Raw genomic sequence first — 25816 nt, forward strand, 5'->3', positions numbered from 1 at the left:
CAGCAAAAGAATATCCATCAATCTCAAAAAAGACTGCATATACTCCTACAGTTTTCAACGGCATACTTATGCCCATGAGGAATCTCCGCCATGGCAAATATTAAAAATAAGAAAAGAGAATAATTAATAGCACTTGAAGAGGAGATACGTTTGTGTCTTTCCAAAATAATGCCAAAATTTCTAGTTCTGTTCGAAAATGAAGATCAAATTTCACATTAATTTGTAACTCTTTTCAACAAACAAATTTAGATAGCATTGTGGTTTTGTGAATATAAACCTTTGTTTATTTTATTTTAAAAATCCCTTTTATATATTCATGTACATGGGGATCCGATAGACAAATTGAGCTCTTCAGAGGATCCGTGTTTGTAAGAATGTTGAAAACTACTACTCTAGATATTAACGCCCAAATATATGCGTTTGGTGAATTACACATATGCAGCTGGACGCTTTACTTATAATTTCCCTATAGCTCATTCCCTTACACAGAAAGTTATTTCTAGACCTGCCACCTGGCTTGTGAAGATGAATCACTTTTAACCCTATCACTAACCATAGCACTCGTGAGAATTGCCTCTGTACTACCAGTCTACAAGAATTCTGGTGAAAGAAGTGACCCGTTCAATTTTCGCCCTATCATTATCCTGTCCGGGAAAATGTCACACCCTAACCTTAATCCCATCAGACGCCCTGCAAATGGCGCCTATTATTTACCTAGCTATCGTTTCGAAGGATCATGCGTGATTTTTTCTACATCTCCGCCAAAGCGTAGTATACAAAACTATGATCAACCCGTATATATACTCGTCAAAAGACTTAGTAAGGTATCCTGTTATGCATTCCCGCTCGAGAACCATCTAATACATTACGTATTTCGGCCTTCATCCATTACATCTCCTTTTGACCTTCCATGATCGCGTTTCATGGCTTTATTTGCCATACTAATGTCCGCTATCCGTGTCTGGAGACATCTTTGCCCTCCAAAAATTGCGCCCTATAGCAATTCGCCGAAACGCACCCGAGCGGTTCTCTTCCCGTGTTTCGCTATGTTTGACCTAAGGTTAAGGCGATAACCTGCGAATGCAACATAGCTACGAGAACAAAATCTTTCCAACTGTTAGGGAGCACAAAAATCCCCGTCAACTCCACGCGTGGGCGAAGAAAATCATCAAGAAAACTCTAAATTAAAAAAATAAATAAATAAATAAATATGCGAATCACTTTCGAAAATAAAAAAAATAAACCATGACCGTAACGCAACATAAAAGCTATCATCTTAACCCATGCTGACCTCTATATTTCAATTAACCATCTCGTAATTCCGTTTTCTTTTTTCTAGTTTGAAAATTGATTTCAGTGGAGTTTTAAAATTGTGTTGTGTCTAGTCTGCAATCTTTGGAGTCATCTTCGATAATCTTGATAATTCACACGTCCGTTTGCATAGCATGCTGTCTTTCAACTTCCTTTTATCGCTTCTTTCATGCGTATTGCATGAACTAATTTGCATAGAGTTTGTGTTACTTACATGTGATCGTCAAATACAAAAGTGACGTCACCATTTTAGCTTTTTTTTTTAATTATTATTTTTACCTTAAGCGAATGAATACGACACCCACGCTAGTCAGGTAAGCTACGATTTTCCCTACACTCTCCTGTGATCTCATAATCACAAACAAAGCAGGCAGGTAGTATCCGTCTACGTCATCGCGTACTTCTTCGAAGAGGAAAGACGCGGAGCTCACTCCCATGCGTACTATCGTCTATGTTCGGCATTCAATAGACACCTCATCCGTTGGTAGGTTATTAACATTGAAATTACTGTCAAGCGGATCTGAATTTAGATAGATTAACCATCACTATACTCAGAATTCTTTTTGTCACTTAATAAGTGCGTCCCTATTACTGGTCGAGGCACCCCATCAACTTTCACAAACTGCGAGTTGATCACTTCAGTAACGTGACCTGTGTTATATTTTGTTGTGTACCTGCCACGCGTATTTTTAACCCAAACGACGTCTCCTTTTTCATACTTCCCTCCAATCACCTCTGGAGTTGAAGTCCAATCTAAGCAAATTCAAAGTCTAATGTGCAAGTCGAATGTAAACTAATTCAAAGTCCAAAGTGCAAGTCTAATGTAAACCAATTCAAAGTCCAATGCAAGGGACAGGAAAGCGGTTCGATCAGTACACACACAGACACGGTGACACGCCACCAACACGATCCAGCGTACACAATTACCAACCGGCCGTTCTTTCCTCCCGCCTTGCCTTCCAAAACGACCTGAATTTATAGTTGTCGAAGATCAACTGATTTGCATATATGCACGAGAGTTTCCGAGATCATACCATTACAAAACGCCGTCGGCGCCATCTTGGAATTCTTTTCTTATCCTAGCTTCGCAGCGATGACAAAGCACACACGCATACCTAGGTCGTTTGAATGGTAAGCCCTCATTTTCACAGCTTTTGCCACAACCTCTTGTTTGGACAGTGTGTTAGGTTTGAACTTTGATTCGAACATGATATCTATATTGCACGTCAGCTGTCACGGTGGACGGTGAAACGTCATCCTTTGGAGTGATGTAATGCCAATAGACCGCCTAAGATATTGAACACTTTTTTCTGGTTACGATGTACTTAACGGTCCTATGACTTCGTTCTACAATCCTTTTTCAACTCGGTGAGTGGGCACATCGAAACCGCAGATGTATGTCCCAATTTTTTGTAAATTCTCCAAACTCTTTACTTGTGAAAGCAATGGCGTTGTCGGTCAGTATTTCCATCAGCAAGCCTCACCCAAGGAAAATATTCTTCAACTGTCGGATAACAGTGATCACATCTTTCCGGCGCAGTGGCTGCCATATTGCAAATCTAGAGGAGCCATAGTCGATAATAGTTAGAAAATTCTTATCATTGTGGTTGGTTATGTTCATCGCAATCTGCTCCAGTTGTTCTTCACGCTGCCGGATCTATTGATAGATAAGTTTTACAACATATTTAGCAGTCTCTTTGGACACTTGCGAATCAACCGACCTAGTAAAATATAAAGTTCGTTTCACACCCGGATGTTCACTTTGATGATGGATGTCAGCCGCCTAGTCTCATCCAGTTCTCCTACTGCTGCGCAACTCCCGAGCACTGGCTCTCTTCCTTCCTTGAGCAGATCCATCCACCTGCGTCGTACTCTAGTAAGACTATCTACGTGGTTCTGACAGGACCTCGCGAGTTTTAGATCGATGGTCAATCCATATACTTTCGCCAGCGGTTGTTACATGATGAGCAACTCACCAGCTGTTCTCGTGTTCACGCGTGCTTTTTCACATTGAAGTGTCGGAAATCCACGGGTGCACGCACGCCGAATTAGTGACCAAGTATAACATTGTCGCTTCCCACCGAAGGGCCAAATTGACTCTTTTGAGTACCATTGAGTTCAGCTATATTGATGCGCTGAACATAGTTTGTTGGACGTAGCCAACAAGCGTCCTCAGTGATCGTTCTATTCGTTTCCAAGCCCCTCCTGTGGCTATGCAACTCGCATTACCGTCCATATACCAGTCTCCAACGACAGAATCCGCTTCTCGTACTTAGCTCAAAGTTTCTGCTAATATGTGACAGAGAAACGAGTTTTTGATTGTCATACAAGATCTTTGTTACTGCAGTTTACTTGAAAACCTTGATAATGCACGCGTCTGTTCGCATAACATGTTGTCTTTCAACTTCCGGGTCATTCAGTTCATCGCTTCTTTTATGCATCTTGCATGAACTAATTTGCATAAAGTTTGCGTTACTTACATGTGATCGTCAAATAAAAAAGCGACGTCACCATTTTAGCTTTGTTTATTATTTTTTTTTTTTCCTTAAATGAATGAATACGACACCCACGCTAGTTAGATAAGCTGCGAGTTTCCTTGCACCTATGTAATTCAGGTAAGATACGATTTCCCCTACATAATTATTTATATATTCCTCTCCATTTACTCAAAATCAACTCAACCGATGTAGGGTACAACGGCCTTCCAAGATAATTTTTACAATCAATTTTACAATCACATCAACATTTTTCGATCACAACAAAATAGATTTTACACAAAATTCAACAAATCACCGTAATGTCCTTAAATACAACAAAAATTCACAATAAACTGCACAAAATTACAAAGCAGTAATATATATATATATATATATATATATATATATATATATATATATATAAACAGCTCAATTCGTTAGGCATTCAGAAACACGAAAATAATTTTTCAAACTTCTTTCCAGCCAAAACAACGAATTCATAGCTCATTCGCACAAAACAAACTTTAATCCCCGGATAATACTAGTTTATAACAATGAAAAATCACTCCATTCCTCTTTTTTTTCTATACAATTTTCTATATTTCGTAAGCCAACACTGCGAAAGCCTCTCCAAACAAAGGTTACAGTTACATAACCATTTTTCTAACACAAGATACAAAACAAGAAACAAAACAAGAAACAAAACACAAAATACAATTATGAACAATAAGAATCGATCTTCAACCACAATCCCTTGCAAACAACAACAACAACAACAACAACAACAAAATACTCTTTCAAAAAGTCAATCATGAAAAAAAGTCCCTGGAAAAATAACATCATTTGTTAAAAAAAAAATTTACACACAGGTTTCGCTTAAACAAGTTTTTGTCTTCTTCTCTTTCTTTTTTCTTCTTTCTTTCCGTGTGGCCACTATATAAACAGACCAACAACGTGCGTTGCAGATCGAACAATTCAAAACCCCATGCATCTAACCTTGACTTTCTCTCGTTTTTTTTTCTCACTATCTGCCATTCTTTTCAGAAAATCAACCCCTTTTTTAATTTTAAAATGCTCTCATGATTCAACCACTTTTTAACATAAAAACTTTTTAACATAAAAACTTTTTAACATAAAAACTTTTTCAACATAAAAAATTTTAACGTAAAAACTTTTTAACATAAAAACTTTTTAACATAAAAACGTTTTCAACATAAAAACTTTTTAACATAAAACCTTTTTAGCATAAATCTTTTTAAAATAAAACCTTTTTCAACATAAAAACTTTTTAACATAAAAACTTTTTAACATAAAAATTTTTTCATAAAAAATTTTAACGTAAAAACTTTTTAACATAAAAACTTTTAAACATAAAAACGTTTTCAACATAAAAACTTTTTAACATAAAAACTTTTTAGCATAAATCTTTTTAAAATAAAACCTTTTTCAACATAAAAACTTTTTAACATAAAAACTTTTTAACATAAAAACTTTTTAACATAAAAACTTTTTAACATAAAAACTGTTTTACATAAAAACTTTTAACATAAAAACATTTTAACAAAAACTTTTTTACATAAAAACTTTTTAACATAAAATCTTTTTAACATAAAAACTTTTTAACTTAAAAACTTTTTAACATAAAAATTTTTCAACATAAAAACTTTTTCAAAAAAAACTTTTTTATTAAAACTTATTAATATAAAAACTTTTTAACATAAAATTTTTTCAACATAAAAACTTTTCCAACATTAAAACTTTTAACTTAAAAAAATTTTAACATAAAAACTTTTTTACATAAAAACTTTTTAACATAAAACTTTTTCAACATAAAAAAATTTTACATAAAAACATTTTAACATAAAATCTTTTTAACATAAAAACTTTTTAACATAAAAACATTTTAACATAAAACTTTTTCAACATAAAAACTTTTTCAAAAAAAATCTTTGTTATATAAAAACTTATTAATATAAAAACTTATTAGCATAAAAACTTTTTCAACATTAAAACTTTTAACATAAAAACTTTTTACCATAAAAACTTTTTAACATAAAAACTTTTTAACATAAAACTTTTTAACATAAAACTGTTTCAACATAAAAAATTTAACATAAAAACTTTTTAGCGTAAAAACTTTTTAACATAAAAACCTTTTAACATAAAAACTTTTATGTTAAAAACTTTTTAAAATACAACCTTTTTCAACATAAAAACGTTTTAACATAAAAACTTTTTAACATAAAAACTGTTTAACATAAAAACTTATTAACATAAAAACTTTTTAACATAAAAACGTTTTAACATAAAATCTTTTCAACATAAAAAATTTTAACATAAAAACATATTAACATAAAAACCTTTTAACATAAAAACTTTTAACATAAAACTTTTTCAACATAAAAACTTTTTCAACATAAAAACTTTTTTTACATAAAAACTTATTAACATAAAAACTTTTTAACATAAAAACTTTTTAACATAAAACTTTTTAACATAAAACTTTTTAACATAAAAACTTTTTAACATAAAACTTTTTAACATAAAACTTTTTAACATAAAACTTTTTAACATAAAAACTTTTTTTACATAAAAACTTTTAACATAAACATCTTTTAACATAACATTTTAACATAAAAACTTTTTAACGTAAAAGCTTTTAACATAAACATCTTTTAACATAAAAACTCTTTAACATAAAAACTTTTTCAACATAAAAACTTTTCAACATAAAAACTTTTTCAACATAAAAACTTTTCAACATAAAAACTTTTTAACGTAAAAACTTTTTTACATGAAAACTTTTTCAACATAAAAACTTTTTCGTTTCGCTAAATAGGACAAATATTTTATTTTTTCTTACTTTTAATACAATTTAAAACACCATCCTTTTTTCTGAGAATTTCACACAAGTCCTTTGTTTTCACTCGCAAACGGACGATATTTGTGTATATCTCGCGTAATACAGATACATTTTTATTTTGTGTGTGTCTTAACTATACTTGTATGTACTTTTCTCTTGTTTTTTTTTGTTTGTTTTTTTGCCACAACCATATTGTTTTTTTTTCACTAAACACGTTGTTTTTTACTTTCCCTGATTGATATCGTTCGTATTTTTTGTTTTATATTTGTTTTTCTATCTTATTATTATTTTTCATTTGATTATCTTTTTTTGTTTTTGATTGAATGCGTGTTTGCCATTGCTTATACGTCGCTTTCTTTTTTTTTACCCCCGTGGTCAACCCAAGGACGTTGTGTTATGTGTGTGTGTGTGTGTGTGTGTGTGTGTGTGTGTGTGTGTGTGTGTGTGTGTGTGTGTGTGTGTGTGTGTGTGTGTGTGTGTTCTAACGGTCTCTTTTACTGATCGTTTGGTCAAACTTCGCCGCGTATATCCGTATACATTTCAATTATATATACAGTTTTTTACACTATATATAGATATTTATACAATCGGATGTGTGTATACGCCGCCGAGCTACTTTAAAGGACCTTTAAGGTGTGTATAGTTCTTAACTGTGCGTTTGTGTGAGTTTTCTCTTTATAGTACTGTGGACCCATTCACGTAAAATTTTTTTGTTTTCCTTCTCCATTCTGTTTAGTGGTTATTTCGTGGCCCTGAAAATGGTAATCACAGCACCAACCGGTGTTGTATTTCAAAGGGGAGGAGAGATATGGCTTTTTCTTATTGTTATTAAGCCTCATTATTATTGGCTCACAAGGAGCTTTCGCACTGGTCTTCAGAGATCTTTCCCTGAAAACAGTATGCGGTGTTCACTGGAAGCTGAGTGACAGCAAGTCTCCCCAGGTTTCCAGTACTCTCTACCTCTTTCGATGACATTTGAAAATAAATTTGCATTATCGCAACAGCTGCTTATCATTGATTTCTCGTTGGCAGCAGATATTGGTCTTTGTTGGGATTTGAGTGGCACTAAGCCTCAAGGTCCCAGTTCTCTTCGTACTTATTCGGTTGAGGTCTTGTCAGTTCATTGGTCTTGTCCTTCCTTCTTGACTCTATTTGATTATTTGGTCTCGCTCTTTTTTTGGGGGGGACAGTGATGTGGCAGTGGGTGTAGGGTTGAGTTAGAGAACTTATAGATATGCGGTTTCAGTGTTCTTGGTTCCATGTAGTGTTTCATGTTTTGCCTTTGCAGCATTTTGTCTAACCCGCACTTGTTGCTCCTGTGTATTATTATTATTATTATTATTATTATTATTATTATTATTATTATTATTATTGTTACGTATGTCTCTCTTATTAATACGTGTCTATATGTATGTGCGCAGTAGTGATCGTCTGTCTATGAATATCTATCAATGCGGTCGTGTCACCTCTAGTATATATATATATATATATATTGCGATAAAGTCACTATACCTTTTTTCTGTTTCTTATCTTGGTCTTCTCTTTATTGATGCGATTATTCCCGTCACTGGTCGATGCTGAAAAAGAGCATTTGATAAAAACATAACGCCGGCTTTCTGGCATTGATACTTTATTGGCCTACAGGTGAACGGGGGGGGCTATCGCATTGTGACTCAAGCTTTCTTGCATTTCTTTCTTCGACACATTCTTCGTCGTTCAACACGTCTGTCCTGTCTAAAATCGGAAGGCAACTGTTCGTCTGCTTCGTCCAAAATCGGAAGCTAGCCTGCACTTACATGCGAGCCAAAAAAATATCTGTCTCTCTTACTTTTTCATGCATTGTTGACACTCAAGCTGTCACTGCTGACCATAACTACAGTGTTTCACATGCATCAACACTTAACCCCTTGAACTCGTTTTGCACTAATCAACCTACTAGAAAGACCACAATTTTCTAACCTGCCGGCGTAACCCGGGATAGACTATACATCATTGACAGTCAGTTGTATCTGGTGTTGTGTATTGACAGCGAGCTGTATCTGGTGCCGTGTATTGACAGCCAGCTCTATCTGGTGTTGTATATTGACAGCCAGCTGTATCTGGTACCGTTTATTTGCAGCTGGCCGACGTGGGACTCAGAAATAGAAAATATATTGATGCTAAATGCGTATCAACGACTAGTAAATGGAGAAAAAACTGTTGTTGCACCTGGAAAGTTTGTATCGGTGTTCTTATTTTGTCCATGACGGTCTCTAAATACAACGATTGAGTCAAATGTGCTCTGAATAGTATCAAGGAAATCAATAATTACTTAAGATGAAATTAAATGCTGTTTATAGGTATTTATTTTTAATTTAATGATTAATTTCTTTAACCGAATAAATCAATTTATGAAAACCTCTTTAAACTGTTAAAATGTAATTTGAGTATCCATTGTCATATTATATAGATTCTGAAAATCCTATTGTTGTCATTGGTTTGTTCGATATTTTTCTAGTCAGAATTCTTTCTAGAATGATATCCGGTATGTACAGACGGGACCAAGTGATAGTTGCTAACATCCTAATTGAACGTGATTTTTGTGGAGCGAAATGGATTCGAACCTGGGACACCCAAGTTGTCAGTCGGTGTCGTTAACTACTTGACCACCAATTCAATTACCTCTCATTTAAATATAACTAAGTATAGTGGCGTGTGGTTCCGTCCTACTGAAAGCACAGCATGAATTGCCGAGTCGAACTTTACTAAAAATTACCGATAGTTGCCAAATCTACAATTAAAGAAAATAGAATTGCCAATTAATAATTCGCCGCCTCAAAAATATTTGTGTATGTTTGTGGTTTTGTGAAATCTTTAAATTAGCCGCATCTTAAAAGTCTTGAAGAGCTTTTTAAAGTTGGTAATCGAACGTTAGATTCTGGCTAGCCAATTTTCGTTTGTTACTGGCGTACCATGTTTTTTTGCAATAACAACGTATTTCCATTCAATTTCTCCACGTGTTTTTCGCTTGTCTTTTATTTTCTAAGGAGAGTTCTTTTGTCATCCGGTATGAATAGTGTCCCGTGTGCTATCTGTGCTTTCCTTCCCATCATTGATTATTATGGACATTTACCTCCTGGGAAACTTGTCAATAATAACCCGGATTTCGGCAACAAATTGCTGATTTATGTTCCAACGCACACGTACGCTCGTAACGACCCTCTACCGAAACTAATGTTGGCTGTTCTCTTCCATCCAAAGATAAACGTTCGCGTATTTGAAGATTTTCGCATTTGTGCCTCCGGCGTGAATGCGTTTCCATTATTTTGAAGATTGAAATTCAGCCATGATGGTTTTTCTTTTCTGCGACAATGCACAACTGATTGCATTTTGACAAGCTGCTGAGAGAAGAAAAATGTTATTTTCTTCTGAATATGGTTCAATATTTTATTTATTATTTAAATTGCAAGATGATATTCATTATTAAAATTTCGCAATAAATATTATTATGAGTTTTATTAAAAAACAACATTTTTCCAATATGTAGTTATATCTGTTATTTTTACTCTTTTTTTACTACAAATAAGACATATTGCCACTTGGAATGTAACCAGCTTATATTTTGGGATTGTGTCTAATAGATGACTGGATAATTTTTTCTTTTTTTTTACGTAGGAGTCACCAATTATCAAGGCCCATAGGCCCTTCGAGGATAAGGATTAAAGAGTGTACAGTAGTCAAAAGGATAATATCAAAGTAATCGTTAGTAGTGGAAATTTGATAAATTGGATTACTTAAGGGAAATAGCTCATCAAGAACTTGTTTACGTTGGACTTGAAGACGACCATATTGTAGTAAGCTGGAAAGCAGGTAAACGGAAGAGAGTTCCATGGGTGTGCAATTCTAAGAAACAATCTTTTTTTCATGGAATCTACCTTTAGATTACGGCACAGATAAAGAGGGGGGATCTATTGATAGTGGAACAGTGAGATGTTTGTTCACATTTCATTTATTTTTTTCTGTTTAGTACACTCAAGGAAGTAGGAAACTGTGTGGTAATTCCGAAGTATGAGGGAATAATTATTAGAGTAGAACTCTATTCGGCATGTATGGATCTCAACAGTAAAGGATTTTGCTATTTGTCGAGTTAGTTTGAAAGATGGGTTCTCAGGTACGAGGTTATTTGTCATAACAATTAGCGGTTGAGAATGGTTCTCTTGTTCTTAAATGAAATATTAGTTTTAATATTATTAAATGTTAACAGTCTCATTCAACTACAGGCTGAAGGTCATTTTTAGGGTTTCCTCCATTGCCTTGGATATGTGTACATTCGTTTTTCCTTCACCTCTATTATTATAGAGAGTGGTGTCATCAAAAAAATACCTCTCTCAGACACTATTTTTCAGTGCGGTCATTTATGAACATCAGGAATGACAAAGGTCTAAGAATAGATCCCTGAGGCACATTTGCTTCATATCATATTGTTAGATGTGCGGCTATCGAAAACAACTGGGATTTTTCTCGTGTCTAGGCAGAGTTTTATTATGCTTAGTTTTAGTCCCGAAATCTCATAAGATATAATTTCTGTGAGGAGCCCTTCATGTAATACCGTATCAAAGGCTTTAGATATATCAAAATCCATGCTTCATCTGTCTTGTTCAGTGCATAATATACGCGTTCAGAAGTAACAGATACAATATCCGTAGTAGAACGCGCTTAATTTTGGTCAGAAAGAATCTTAAGCATTTTCAAGATGGTAGACTAGTGTTTGATTGATTAAAGATTCACATATAATAGCTAAAAGAGGGGGGGAGTGGTAATAGGACGATAATTAATCAGGTCAGTTCTATTTCCTAAATTCTTGAATACTGCTACGATGAAGGTAATTTTTACCTATCAGAGAAACAAGATCCGGCTAAGGCATTTGTTGAAGAGATTGGAGAGGAAAGAGGTTAGCTCAGAGGAACATTTCTTGATTAGCATAGAAGGGTATACCTACAAACGCCTTTGGAGTGCCTAGGTTTTATATGATACCATAGACACGAGGAGCGATTTTCAGATCTACAAGAGTGGATTCTTTCCGCAAAGAGAAATTTGTGTGAGAGTGGTTTCAGGATCTAAGGTGAAGTTGGAGGCAAACCGCCAGAAAAACAGGTCAACTTTGTCGGTTGCTGTGCAAGCAACCTCATGGTTTTTAGATAGTGGTAGAATTGTTGTCTTTTATTCAACACACTATTATAATTATTCCAGAAATCACAAGATTCTTTTTTCTGCAATGCAATACGTTAACTGGTCATTTCGGCATACCTTCTCTTACTTGCGCCTATTTCACTTTTATGGTGATTTCTAGCATCTATGTTATTTTTTCTTTTTTGTTTTTTTGCGTATTGATAATTGGCTTCTGGCGGATGAACCGACATAATGTATACTACCCTTGTGTAATGGCAACTACACAATTTGAACTTCCGTGTGGAAACATGTGTTTCAATATCAGTTGTCACGTTGGCACAATGTTCCATACCAAGATGAAACATATCTCTCATGTATCAGTCAGCCTGGATGTCATTTGTAGATTATTGAAGACACTAAATGTTTATTAGTGCGGACTCTATCGCAACTCACGTTTTAATTTTAAGGATACAACTCTACAAATATTTATAATTGTATGCTATGTCATGAGGCCTATGAAGGATGCTAGATCAGACTCAACAAAAAATATTTTTTAAATACGAAGGATTTGTTTCTCCGCGTAAAATATTTTGATATTAAAAAGAAACTGGTGTATACAACATAATCTTATAAAAAGTATAACTTCTTCAATTTTTTAAATGTTGGGGAAGTATATTCAATATATAAAAAGAAGCATTTCTATATATGATTGCTTTCGTAATAGTACCCTATTCATAAAATACAATAAATGAAATGTTTTAAAAAATAATAATAAAATGAAGGTATAAAAAACATAAAAATGTGTAGCAACAACATATTTGTTTTTGTCGCAAATACTAAATCGCAGTAAAAATGAATTTATCGTTTATTTTTATGTACAAGTAAGAATTAAAAATGTGTAAGTAATGTTTAATATAAGCACATATAAGTGTTTATCTCATTTCATTTCTCAATTAAAACTATTTATCAGTAAAATGAAGGTATAAAAAACGAAAACTTTTGTAACAACGACATATTTGTTTTTGCCTCGACAACTAATCAATTGCAGTAAAAACATTTACCGCTTCTTTATGTACAAGTAATTTTAAGAATTAAATATATGTTAAATAATGCTTAGTATAAACACGTGTGATTGTTTATTTATTATCTAATAAACATTCATTTTTTATGACGTAAGATTTTTATTTTAAGTGATTATTGAGAAGTGACTTTATATTACTAATCTCCCGAACCAAAAAAAGTATTTGGTGAAATAAACCAATCTATGTACGTTAATTTATTTCTATGAATGTGACATGCTTGTAAGGTCGAAGGTGTACAAAATCAAAATGCATAAACGCATTTGTACGCATGTCGTCTGCGCATACATTATCCTTAATAAAAACAAGTAATTATATTTTGGACTAATCAGAAAACTTTCTGAACTTATTTGAAATGGTCTTTGTGGAAGCCGTCTAAACCCTTTAAAAGGGCCATATTTTTTTTCAATAAAGCAGTGAAACCCAGTTGATCCGAGTCTTCGGATCGATGTCGCTGGCTCTTCCCTCAGCAACACCTCTATCCACTCGCACGCGCACGATCATTAACGAACACGCAAATACACATACAACTCGTTAACTTATTATCGTCTGGCAGTCTATATGAACATTATTCAATACATACAAGCTATCTCCCTAAACTATTTTACTAATACGCAATCAAATAAACCTTAACTATTATAAACAATTTTCAATGAATTATCATAGACTAGCCCGACGCCCGGCGTTTCCCGGTCATACAATATGCTTAAACATGATATTTTAATTTATGCAGATTGTGTATGCATTATTATAGAATCAATCCTCTATTTAATATTATATATTACGAGGAATAATTTGCCTGGTGGACTAATTTGCAAATAAACATTTTTTTAAATAAATATTTGATAATGAATGCTCTGGAAAAGTCACTTCTGATTAATGTTTAGTTTTAAAATATGCAAAAGAAATGATTTGCGACGATTTTAAATGGTACCTCTTCTTTTATCATAAACTGAACTAATTAATAAGTAAAAATTAAACTAAAATAGTGAGTTACACTCGGGCTTGAAAAGAGGAACATTTGATCAGTAGTCGAATGCTCTATCACTGAGCTATACCTCCAGATGTCATTAATTCCGTTTTTATAAGAAGAAATAAGTTGCTAAGATCTTATTATCTTCCTTACCAGGGTAACGTATAAGAACTCTTTGTAAATATTTTTATCTATAAAAAAACTGGTTTTAAGATCAGATTTTTTCGATTTTCAATACTTATCAGAGAAATTTCTGGGCAGAACGTATCTAAGAATACTGCCAGACATATAAATTACCTTTGTATGAAATTTGCAAAGGATAAGCTCAGCCGTTTTGGAATCTATAAGGAAGGAATCGCACGAACACACACATACGAAGTGACTTTTATATAAGAGTGGGGAGAAAAATGAGCAGAGATGTTTTGAATACGATTTTCCTGACCCTTAAAACTCACAGCGTTTAATTAATAAATCCAGACTTTTTTTATGTTTCAGCTAATGATCTCCCTTGTTTTAACAAAACTCTAAAATATTCATGTAAATTCTTTTCCTATTGAACTTTGATTTGTAAGATTAAAGTTCGTTAAAGTTTAAATTTTAAAATAATTACTTAATTCTTACTTGTCTAATATCATACATCAACACACATCAATATCTATATGTGAGTCTGGAAAATATCTGAAAGGCAACACAATGTTTTAAAAAAATATTAATACATTTCTTCATACAGAACTTTTTGGAGGCATTCCATCTTCATGATCTATTTCTTTTTCTATGCAGTCTTATTAACCTGTATTTGGTATGTTGTATTCTGTTAACGGATATAAAAAAGGTTAACATTCGTAAGATTCTGACCAAGTATCTCATGATGGCGATCGAAGAAACCATTGCTGATTATAATGTTAAGACCTTTCACCTGAGCTTAACGGTTATTATATTTTTTGTGTTATTTTCATGTTTTGACGCGTGTGCAACATCCAGTTCATGTGTATTTTACCTGGGATCGCGTCACTATCGAATATTGTATATTTATAAATAACACTGCGCTATCGTACACATCTTACGTGTTAGATGCCATGCAACAAAGCCCGTATAATACACCATGTACGACGAAGAGACTCGACAAAAATATATTTAATTGTCCTATAGGAGACATTACTCTAATTAAATCCAGGGAAACTATTTGAATATTTTAAATATTAAAAAGAAGCTGATTTGACGTCTACAACTTTAAAGGGTTGATTAGTCGGACAAAGGGAAAAGCAAACAAATAAAAGATTAATATAAATGTTTGAAAAGGTTACAAATTGTGATCAAGATATAACTCTGGTCTATAACTAAGTATTTTCAGGCCAATGTGCACATATGGAATATAATCGAGAAATTATAATATCGATTTGCCAAGCAATTTGTATATACAGCTAAAACGCAGCATAATGTAACCAGAATTACACAGTATATTAAGTGTATAATATCAGTTTGTCCTGATATAGAGAGAACAAAGTTACTCGAGGATGTGTGTTCAGACAACGTTTCGTTTATTCAAATATGTTTAATTAACGACGACCGTTAAACATTGCCGGCGTAATATTCTGCGTTCGTTTTTTTTGGGGGGGGGGTTTCGATTTATAACTATTTCAGTTTCGGACTTTTTGTAATAAGTTCGAGAATACGTCTAAACATACATAAAAGCGATTCATTGGCGTCGAAAATGCTTGCATTTATTACGTGGAAGAAAATTACTTGTTCGCAAACAAGCGAAATTGGACAGAAGATTAAACGAAAGAAAACAATAAGGCGTTTTCAATCAAAGATAATAGTTTCATTGTAGTACTTATAATAGATGTTGCGTCGAAATTGACTGATTAACATATAAGAAAGAGATATTTTGGGTTTCACATAATTTTGGAAGTATTTATCTCACTTGAATGGATTTCTGCCTTTGGATTATTCTGGACCATCTTCTTCCAATTACGGGATCTCCTTGGATTTTACTTGTACAATTGGAAATTCTTTTAACTTTCTTGAAGTTTTACATTTGGATTTTACCGTCACTGGATTTTTTTATCTTCCACCAGACTATCCATTCGTATGTAATCACCTTTTTCTTTACCATATTCCCTCTGCTTCACTTTTTTGTTTTCAAGTAAGATCTTTGACTTACTTGTTGTTTCACCAAATACTTCTGCATGCAAAATCCGATCCCGCATTTTGCTAATTCCTACCCTCTGATGAGAAGGAAAGTATTTCTTCGAAACTCCACGGATTAAGGACTATCCATTTATCTAGTGTTTCCTTTTCAGATTAAATATGTTTTTAACTCATTTCAAAGTGTTTTTTAACATATTTTATTAACTGTTTGCTCATATTATAAGCTCTATTTCCTATTTGGTTTTATCGAGCTTTTATATCTGGCTGAGATAATTTTATAAATATTAATTCTTTAATATTTATAATTTACTTTAATTTTACCATCTTGGATCATTTTGGTAAATTCAATTGTAATTTTCATTTTATATATATATATATAAAATAAAAAAATTACAATTAAATTTACCAAAATGATCCAAGATGGTAAAACTAAAGTATATTATAAATATTAAAGAATTAATATTTATAAAGTTATCTCAACCAGGTGTAAAAGCTCGATATATATATATATATATATATATATATATATATATATATATATATATATATATATAACCCCGAAACAGTTTTAGATGTCACACAATTGATAATCCTTATAATAATACTAGTGGGAGGGCACCTGGCTTCGCCCGGTCGTAAAATACGCTTAAATATTAAATTTTAATTGATCAAGATTCGTATAAATTATTATAGAGTCGTGATTAAAAACAAAGGTATTTGGGTACCATCAGCTAGAATGGAAGGCAAAAGCAAAACTATAGCTGGTGATGTTACCACTGCACCAACGTGATACGCATAGGAACTGATTAAAAATTAAAACATTAACTAAGATGAATCTACAAAATGTATAACGATTGTTCAATTTTTACTCATTTTTGACCACTCTAAAAACTATTTTAACCGGCTAAAGACGCATAAAAAAAACGGACCGCGAAATATTCAATCATTTGAGGCCGCTAGCGCCGCCCTGTGACTTTTAGTTTCGGGGGAGATAGTCTGAAAATATGAAGACAGAGAGACACATACCTATTTATTTATTAGATTTATGACCAGTGGAGGTGGCGCCCGGCTTTTCCGGACGTAAAATACGCTTAAATATGATATTTTAATATGTACATAATTCGTATACATTATTATAGAGTCGTGATTTCAAAAGTAAAAAAAGTATTTGGGTCTCATCAGCTAGAATCAAAACCTTAACTGTAGCATTTAAAGCTGGTGACGTTACCACTGTATCAACGTGACACACATATGAAATGATTAAAAAAAAATTAAAAATTAACTAAGATGAACGATTTTTCCAAGTTTGACCCATTTTTGATTCCTTAAGAACGGCTAAAGATAAATACATAAACAGTTCGTAAAAAATCCAATCATTTGATGTCCCTATCGCTGCTCTGCGACTTTTGGTTTCGGCTGAGATAGAGTTTGAAAATATGGAGAAACGCACACACACACACACACACTCACACACACACACACACACACACACACACACACACATAGCCTTTTATATATTAGATTAAAACTAGAGAAAATTCTTGGAAGAAAACTAATGCGGTGGCTGAAAGCGATTAATTGATTTACAAACAACTGAATTTACAAACGAAGAATTTGCGATTGACTTTCTGTTGTTTTACATATTTCTTTCATTTTTCTTTTTTACATTTTCACCCAAAACAAGGCACATTGCCACTTTGATGTCGGAGGATACTATCAGCGACCTTAGTTGCAGGAATACTATGTAGGGAGTTTAGCAGCAAGATGTTTGTTCACATTACACTTGAACCTCTGCATGTCAGTACAGTTGGAGAAGCAGGAACCCGGAAGAGAATTCCAAAGCCTAGCATTTCTGGATAAGAAGATATTAGAGTAGAAGGCTTTCTTACATCCAAGGATCTCTACAGTGTAGGGGTGGGACTTCGCAGCTTGTCGGGTTTGTCGGAGGTATTTTCGTCGAGGGGGCACAAGGGCTTGTAGTTCGTCAGAGCATTCACCATTAAAATACTTGTCAAACAGGCGGAGGGATGCAACATTTCGTCGATGTGACAGGGGTTAAAACTTAGATGACAGTTCAAGGCCTATCAGGTTGGCGACTTTGTTTTGAACCTTGTCCAAGTGTGAGAGACTAGTAGCAGATGCACCAGCCCAAATGTATCAGGAGTACTCCATACATGGGCGAATGGTGGCTTTGTAGAGGTACGGGTACTTTCAGGTGTAAGTAACTGTCTAGCACGGTAGAGAGAGCCCACCTTCTTAGCGGCAGCCTTAGAAATGATCTCGATGTATCCATTCCAACTCATGTTTCCTGTGAACGTTAAGCTGATGTATAGTTGTTAAGGTAGAAACACTTCCAAGACTACATATACATACAAACTTAAAAACTTTTAGTAAAAAAAACAATCGTAGCAAGTTATATATATATATATATATATATATATATATATATATATATATATATATATATATATATATATATATATATATCGCAAGTCATATATGTATGGAAAATGAATTTCACATTTTAAATTATTATTTTATTTGAAACACAATTTGAGGAATATTTACATCGTAAAAATGTATATATATATATATATATATATAAATAGAGAGAGAGAGAGAGAGAGAGAGAGAGAGAAATTATTAAATGCAATTCATAAAAAGTAAGGAGTTATCTTCGTATCCACAACCTATGTAAACTCATTTAGATTTAACATTAAATAACATATTACAGACAACGAATATTATACAAAGTAATAGTTTTACATAAATATAAATAATTTCTTAATAGACTAAAACTGTTTCAGAACATTTTCGAACATTGACTAATACAGGGTGACCCCCAAAAAAACGAGCCCCAACTCTAATTGGGCCCCGTTTTTTAGTGTTTTGTTTGAATGAAATGAAACTTTAGTTATAACTAGTTTATTATATTGAAAACATCACATCAAAACACTAGGGTCTTTGGCTTTTTTTCTCCGTTCTACAGCATATGTTCTAGATGGCCTCTATTTAGCTTTTGTTTTTTGGGGGTTCACCCTGTACTAGATATGATTTACAATATGAACCAAGACGGCTATCTAAACAAATACGCGACGCTGAGTCTTCTATGGGTTTTCCTTTTTCCGATATTATATTGTCATGCATTTTTTTCTAAGCAAAAAAATATTCCATTTTTTGATGAGTATATGCACGAGAAGATTCGATATTGACATAATAATAATAATAATAATAATAATAATAATAATAATAATAATAATAATAATAATAATAAATCGATTGGTACTGCATAACAAAACGGATCTGTAAAAAATGTACCAAAATTTTAATATGCTAAAGGAATTGTTTAATAAGAAAAATAAATATTTGGATCTTGGAATATAGCTAAACTCATATTCGCTTATATATTTACGTTTTGCTTCTCAGCAAAAAGGATTGATATACACAAAGAGTGAAATATAATTAAAACCTTATTTCATCCAAAACCTTATATATATATATATATATATATATATATATATATATATATATATATATATATATATATATAAGTAAAATGTGAATATGCAACGTAACATGTAGATAAAAGTAAATTTATTTAACAATGATTTCTTTCCCATGATAAAAATAGGTCACTAATAATGACTTAGTTATATTTTAATTTATTCGTATGATGAAGTGATAATTATTCACGAAATAAGATATTATATATCTTATCTGATACGTATAAAATAACTTCCACTTTTACTGTTGATTCATTCGTTGAGTTGTAAAGATGACACCAACAAAAAGTCTTTGATCAGGTCTGAATCATGACGGCTTTCTATTTTATTTGTTTTGTAAGATTGTTTTCTCATCCCCATAAATGAAATAACTGTTTCATTCAAATACAATTTTACCTACAAATTGTTTTACAACAAATTAAATGAAGAAAATATTTGTTCGAGCTCCTGCTTTGCAACAACTAACTTCAACTGTAATTTCCACCCTCTATTCTCTATTTCTCAGCTGTCGAAAAACTGAAAACCATCTCGTGCTTCCAACTCGTTCTTTTTATAACAGTTTCTGTCCTCCTATGCAAATTAATGATATATATATATATATATATATATATATATATATATATATATATATATATATATATATATATATATATATAGTGTCAGGTCAAGTCATATGCTACTGGTACTATGTAACCCAGTACTACCTACCTCATGGTCGGGTCACCGACGACTAAACTGTTTCCCCCACCAGACTTGTTTGGTGGGGAGGGTGGCTAGTCTCACTGGAGGATTAAAAACAAGACTTTCCAAGGGCGAATGTACCCTTTTTCGGGGTCAACGGCTAACTAGTACCGTGTATGTGTGTATATATATATGTGTGTTGGGGTGGAGAGGGCTCCCGTAAGCCGTGGTGAAGGCAACCTTTCTAGGAGAAGCAAATCTCTGATTTAAAAAAACATAAAGCGGGAGACCAGTGCCCGCATTAAGCTGGTCTGCAGTTTAACTTGTTGCTGGCTATCTTGCTTTTGCTTGTTGCTGATTCTCAACATTTTGAACCGAGAGAGAGACTTAGCTTACAAAGCTAAAACTCTGTAACATCATCTTTGTATAGATACTCCCTTAGGCATTTGGGCTCATGGATATTAAGTGTCTGAGGGAGTTGTACTCGTCTGACAAGACGTTGCAATCATGTATATATATATATATTTATATATAGTAAGTTATAAAAATATATATGGCAATAAAACCACACAGAACATTCCGCGTTTCATCCACGCTAGGATTCGTCAGGCTTATGCCATAAAGCCTGACGAATCCTAACGTGGATGAAACGCGTAATGTTCTGTGTGGCTTAATTGCCATATATATTTTTATAACTTACTATCTAGCTCTACCTATGTATTGAGCACCGTCGAAGTAAATACTTAAAGTTTACGCCTAAAATAATACTCTCGTATATTAATTTATGTGATTAAATGAAGTAGTCATAGCTGAACGTCTGTGTGTCTGGTCACGAATAGGCTCCTATATGGTTGACTATTATAGAAAACTGATCACATATAATGATAGAAGATGTATCGAGACACAAGAATGGGTATGTTTGATCTGGCATAATGATGATTCATTAAAATTGTGGGGTCTGCGCGCCTGCACGCCTGGTCCACAAAGTATGGAAATAAAAATTTTTTAAATTAAAAAAAAACGTTTACAAGTGTTTTTGATATAGATGTACATAATAATACTTTGATAAGTATGTTTTAACTTAAATAGGGATAGTATAATAAAATTGTGGGATCTGCGTTCGCGCCGTGCCTCCATAGAATGGAAATAGGCACAAACTTTAATAAAGACTTTTCATATCTATCTGCGTAAGTATACTTTGATAATTATGTTTCAGCTTGAAGAAATATGGTATAATAAAGTTATGGGGTGTTCGTTCGCGCCTGACCTCCATAGAATGGAAATATGTCACAAAGTTTAAGAAGGTTTTTAAATATAGATCCACAGAATATTGTGATAAATGTTTCAGTGTGAACAGGTATGGTATAATAAATTATGGGGTTTACCTATTTTATTTTTACTTTCATCATATTTTGCTTTGGTTTTGGTATCTCCAAATTCGAACCTATCTCTTTACAACCCTTCCTTTTCAAAATTCGAAGCTATCTTTATACACCTCTTCCTTTTCATAACCTATCATACTTTTATAAATCCAAGTCCATTTTCTGTAGGCTGTTTTTGAACCCAGTCAACGACAGGTACTTTTGCCTTTTTTTTTTCTTACACAGTGATCACCACTTATCAATGCCCGGAAGCTACTCAGGGATAAGGGTTATTGCAAGTACATTACGTTAGTGTGGAGATTTGATGAAGTGTTTACTTAAGGGGGCGGTTCATTAGGAATTTGTTAACATTGGACTTGAAGACATCCAAGTTGTAGTCCGGTGGGAAGCAGGCAGACGGTACAGAGTTCCACAGACGTGCAGTTCTAAGAAAGAAGCTTTGTTCATGGAATCCGCATTTTGATTTAGGCACAGATATAGAGTGGGGAAAATTTTTCACTGTGGATTCAGCTAGACGGGTGTTTTTCGTGAAAAAAAAAATATATATATATATAAGCCTTCTACAAAATGTAATGTGAAAAAAAAAATATATATATAAGCCTTCTACAAAATGTAATGTGAAAAAAAAAAAATATATATATATATATATATATATATATATATATATATATATATATATATATATATATAAGCCTTCTACAAACGAAGATCTTTTCTTTCGTTTTCCTTCCTTTATTCCCTTACCTGACAGGATAGAGAGGGCGCACCCGTTTGTGTAAGTCACTTTCTTCGTAATTTCGCCACGTAATCAATGTCCCTAATGTTATTGTTCAATTCAGCTACACTACACAAATACGGACGGTTATAAAAACCAGCACACGCACACACACACACACACACACACACACACACACACACACACACACACACACACACGTGTTCCTATGTACTTGCATGTAAGTTTCTGACTCTGAAGATTATAAAATTATATAGCATTCCCTATTGCATATAACTTGGTGTAATTACTTATCGATCACCTTCCATTCTCGAAAACATCGTCTCAAGTAAAAAAAAAAAAAAAAAAAAAAAAAAAGAAGATATTTTGAATAGCATCGTTAACGGTTTGTCAGCACCCCAAATTTGAGTGCATTCAGCTCGGAGGTGTGGCATCAAGAGCCAATCAAAGGCGATTATACGACAAGAGTCGACGTAAACAAACGTGTTCATGTCTACAGAATCGAATTTCAAGCCGTTTGCAAACAATTTACTTACAATTGCATTTATAAAAATGGAATTGTCATCAGAAGAATGGATCGATATAATGATGCGCTAAAGCATTCACATTTGTATGTACACTAGCAAGCCGCCCGGCATTGCCCGGTCGTAAAATATGCATAAAGATCACATTAGATTTTTGCAGATTTCTTATTTATTATTATAATCTATTGATTATCATCCAATATATTATAAAACTAAGCTACTCTCCTTTAACAATTACAAGACGCCTATCCAACCCCCTATATCCATGACAAACAGCACCCTACCTGAGAATTCTACCTTCAAACTCATCGGTCTAACATTTGCGGACAATGTGAACTGGAACAAATATATAGAGGACATTGCAAAGGCTGCTGCAAAGACGGTGGGTTCCCTCTATCGAGCTAGAAGATTAATCACGCCTGAGAGTATCCTGTACTTTTACATGCGTGGGATATTGTTGCCACATTTGGGCTGGTGCATCTACCACTAGTTTCTTCCTCTCAAATAAAGTCGAAAAAAGATTTGTCAATCTAATCGGTCCCACTTTATCAACTAAGTTCCAGCCCCTGTCACATCGCTGCAATGATGCATCACTGTGCCTGCTTTACAAATATTTTAATGGAATGTGTTCTGATGAACTTGTTTCACTTGTACCCCCTCGACGTACATATCCCTGCCAAACCCGCTTAGCAATAAGATTTCATCCCTTCACTGTTGTTGTCCCTTAATGCCAGAAAACTTTCTATTCTAATAGTTTCTTCACTCGAACAGCTACACTTCGGAATTCCCTTCCTGTCGCCTGCTTCCTTGGCTGTAATGATATACATAAGTTTAAATGTAACACAAACAAATATCTTGTTAATCTTTCCTGTATTAACGAGGACCGAGGCTGCATCTCCTCCAGTGGTTTTTGACGCGCACCCGAATACTAACCTGGAAAATTCTACGTCACGACATAATACAATGCGCTAATATTTCGGAATGATTCATCTAGTACTAACCCGGCTAATCGTTGCTTAACTGGATTAACAGAGACACATAGACTTCCCCAAATCTCAGTACCCTGTATATAAAATTTCGAGTCTGTAGACTAAAAATTGACAGAGTTATTGCGTAGAGATATGCACACACACACACATACACACAGACAGATACACAGACACGTTCACTTTTATAGATATACTATCATGGGTGCCCGGCTTTGCCCAGGTATTTGATGATGTATGTTGAGCAAAAAAAAAAGTGGTCAATTTTTTTAACTTTAGCCCCTATAATGACCCCTTAAATTTTATTGTTTTGGGCTCAAATTAAGTTATTAAGTTAGATCCATGTCCAATGAACCTATATCTAAAATTTCAAGTGTTTGAACCCCAAAATGTCGGAGGAGTTGGTATAGTTATCAAAGGTCAAATCGTTGAACACTTAATCGCCAAATTTCTGGCCGAAAACCGATCACGTAGATTTTTCCAAATCTCAGTACCCTGTATATCAAATTTCGAGTCTGTAAATTTAAAATTGACAGAGTTATTGCGTAGGGAAATGTACACACACAGACACACAGATACACAGGTACACACACAGACAAACACTTTCACTTTTATAGATATAAATAGATAGATATATAAGCCTAATGAATCTTAGCGTGGATGAAACGCGGAATATTCTGTGTAGCTTAATTGCTATATATATTTTATAACTTACTACCAAGCTCTACCTTCCTATTGAGCACTGTTGAAGTAAATACTTAAAGTTTTTTTATAACTTTTGCAAATTAATTTACGTTATCGTAACAGTCGCTTATCATTGACTTTTCACTGAAACTGATCATTGGTCTTCACTAGTAGTAGTAGTAGTAGTAGTAGTAGTAGTAGTAGTAATTTAACAATGCTGTTTGCCTGAATGTTGCTACTACATTTGATATATTGGGTCAGATATTTGATATGTTTCTTATTTAAATGAAAATCAATTTTTAACGTTTTCATTATTTCTTTTTACTCGCAGATAATCGGCTACATTTGCTTGTTTCTGTACGGAACCACAGCTATACTCGGCTACAGACAATGGCGTATACAGATGAATCAGTACCAACGCCGGAAATTATTGGAAGAAGACGATTTTGAGATTTGAAACTCGTTCTGGTAACCGGAAATGGAGGGAAATTGAAACGGCATTAACATACATTATTTATATCCCAAAGCAGACTCTATTTAAAACATTTGCTCAACATAACCGACGGAGAAAGCCAAACATTACACGACTGACATCGATCAAATGTGTAAAATATTATAATAAATATAATACAACGCAATATATTGTATTTCCGTATTCCTGTCTTATTATTTTTCAGGTTTTTATATTATTATTTCTCGTATTCTTATCTTATTATTTCTTGTATTCCCGTCTAATTATTTCTTGTATTCTTGTATTATTATTTCTTGTATTCCCGTCTAATTATTTCTCGTATTTCTTTTTTTTTATTATATCTCGTATTCCTGCCTTATTATTTCTCGTATTCTTGTATTATTATTTCTTGTATTCTTGTATTATTATTTCTCGATTTCCCGTCTAATTATTTCTCGTATTTCTGTTTTATTATTTCTCGTATTCTTTTATTTTTATGTATCGTATTACCGTCTAATTAACTAATAAAAAACTTTGACAATAACACACAGCATTAGTCAATAGTCAATAGAACAGGTCCAATTCTCCTCCACGACAATGCGCCACCGCAAGTTGCTAAACTGACCCTGCAGAAGTTGAACGAATTGAACTACGAAACTCTGCCTCATTCGCCATACTCTCCATAACTCTCGCCTACCGACTACCACTTTTTCAAGAATCTCGAAAACTTTCTGCTTGATAAATACTTCAAAAACCTAAACGATATCAAAAACGCGTTCAGTGACTTCATCGCCACCAGAACGCAAGATTTTTACATTACTTGCATAAAAACACTTCTTTTACGTTAGCAAAAGTGTGTTCATTCTG

The 25816-nt window shown here is 33.4% G+C and overlaps 1 protein-coding gene across 1 annotated transcript in view; it reads left to right on the top strand.

Moving 5' to 3' along the window:
• LOC145246596 (uncharacterized) overlaps positions 1-25136 on the top strand; it is a 177575-nt gene extending 152439 nt beyond the window's left edge. The window contains exon 4 of the mRNA XM_080108256.1: positions 24830-25136. Within this exon, the coding sequence (XP_079964382.1) occupies positions 24830-24955 (126 nt within the window). The 3' untranslated portion in view covers positions 24956-25136. The remainder of the gene's footprint in view (positions 1-24829) is intronic.
• Positions 25137-25816: the final 680 nt, after the last annotated feature.

This window comes from Euprymna scolopes, chromosome 24, assembly GCF_053919585.1.
Source record: "Euprymna scolopes isolate OS-2025 chromosome 24, ASM5391958v1, whole genome shotgun sequence".
NCBI classification, from domain to species: Eukaryota; Metazoa; Mollusca; class Cephalopoda; order Sepiida; family Sepiolidae; genus Euprymna; species Euprymna scolopes.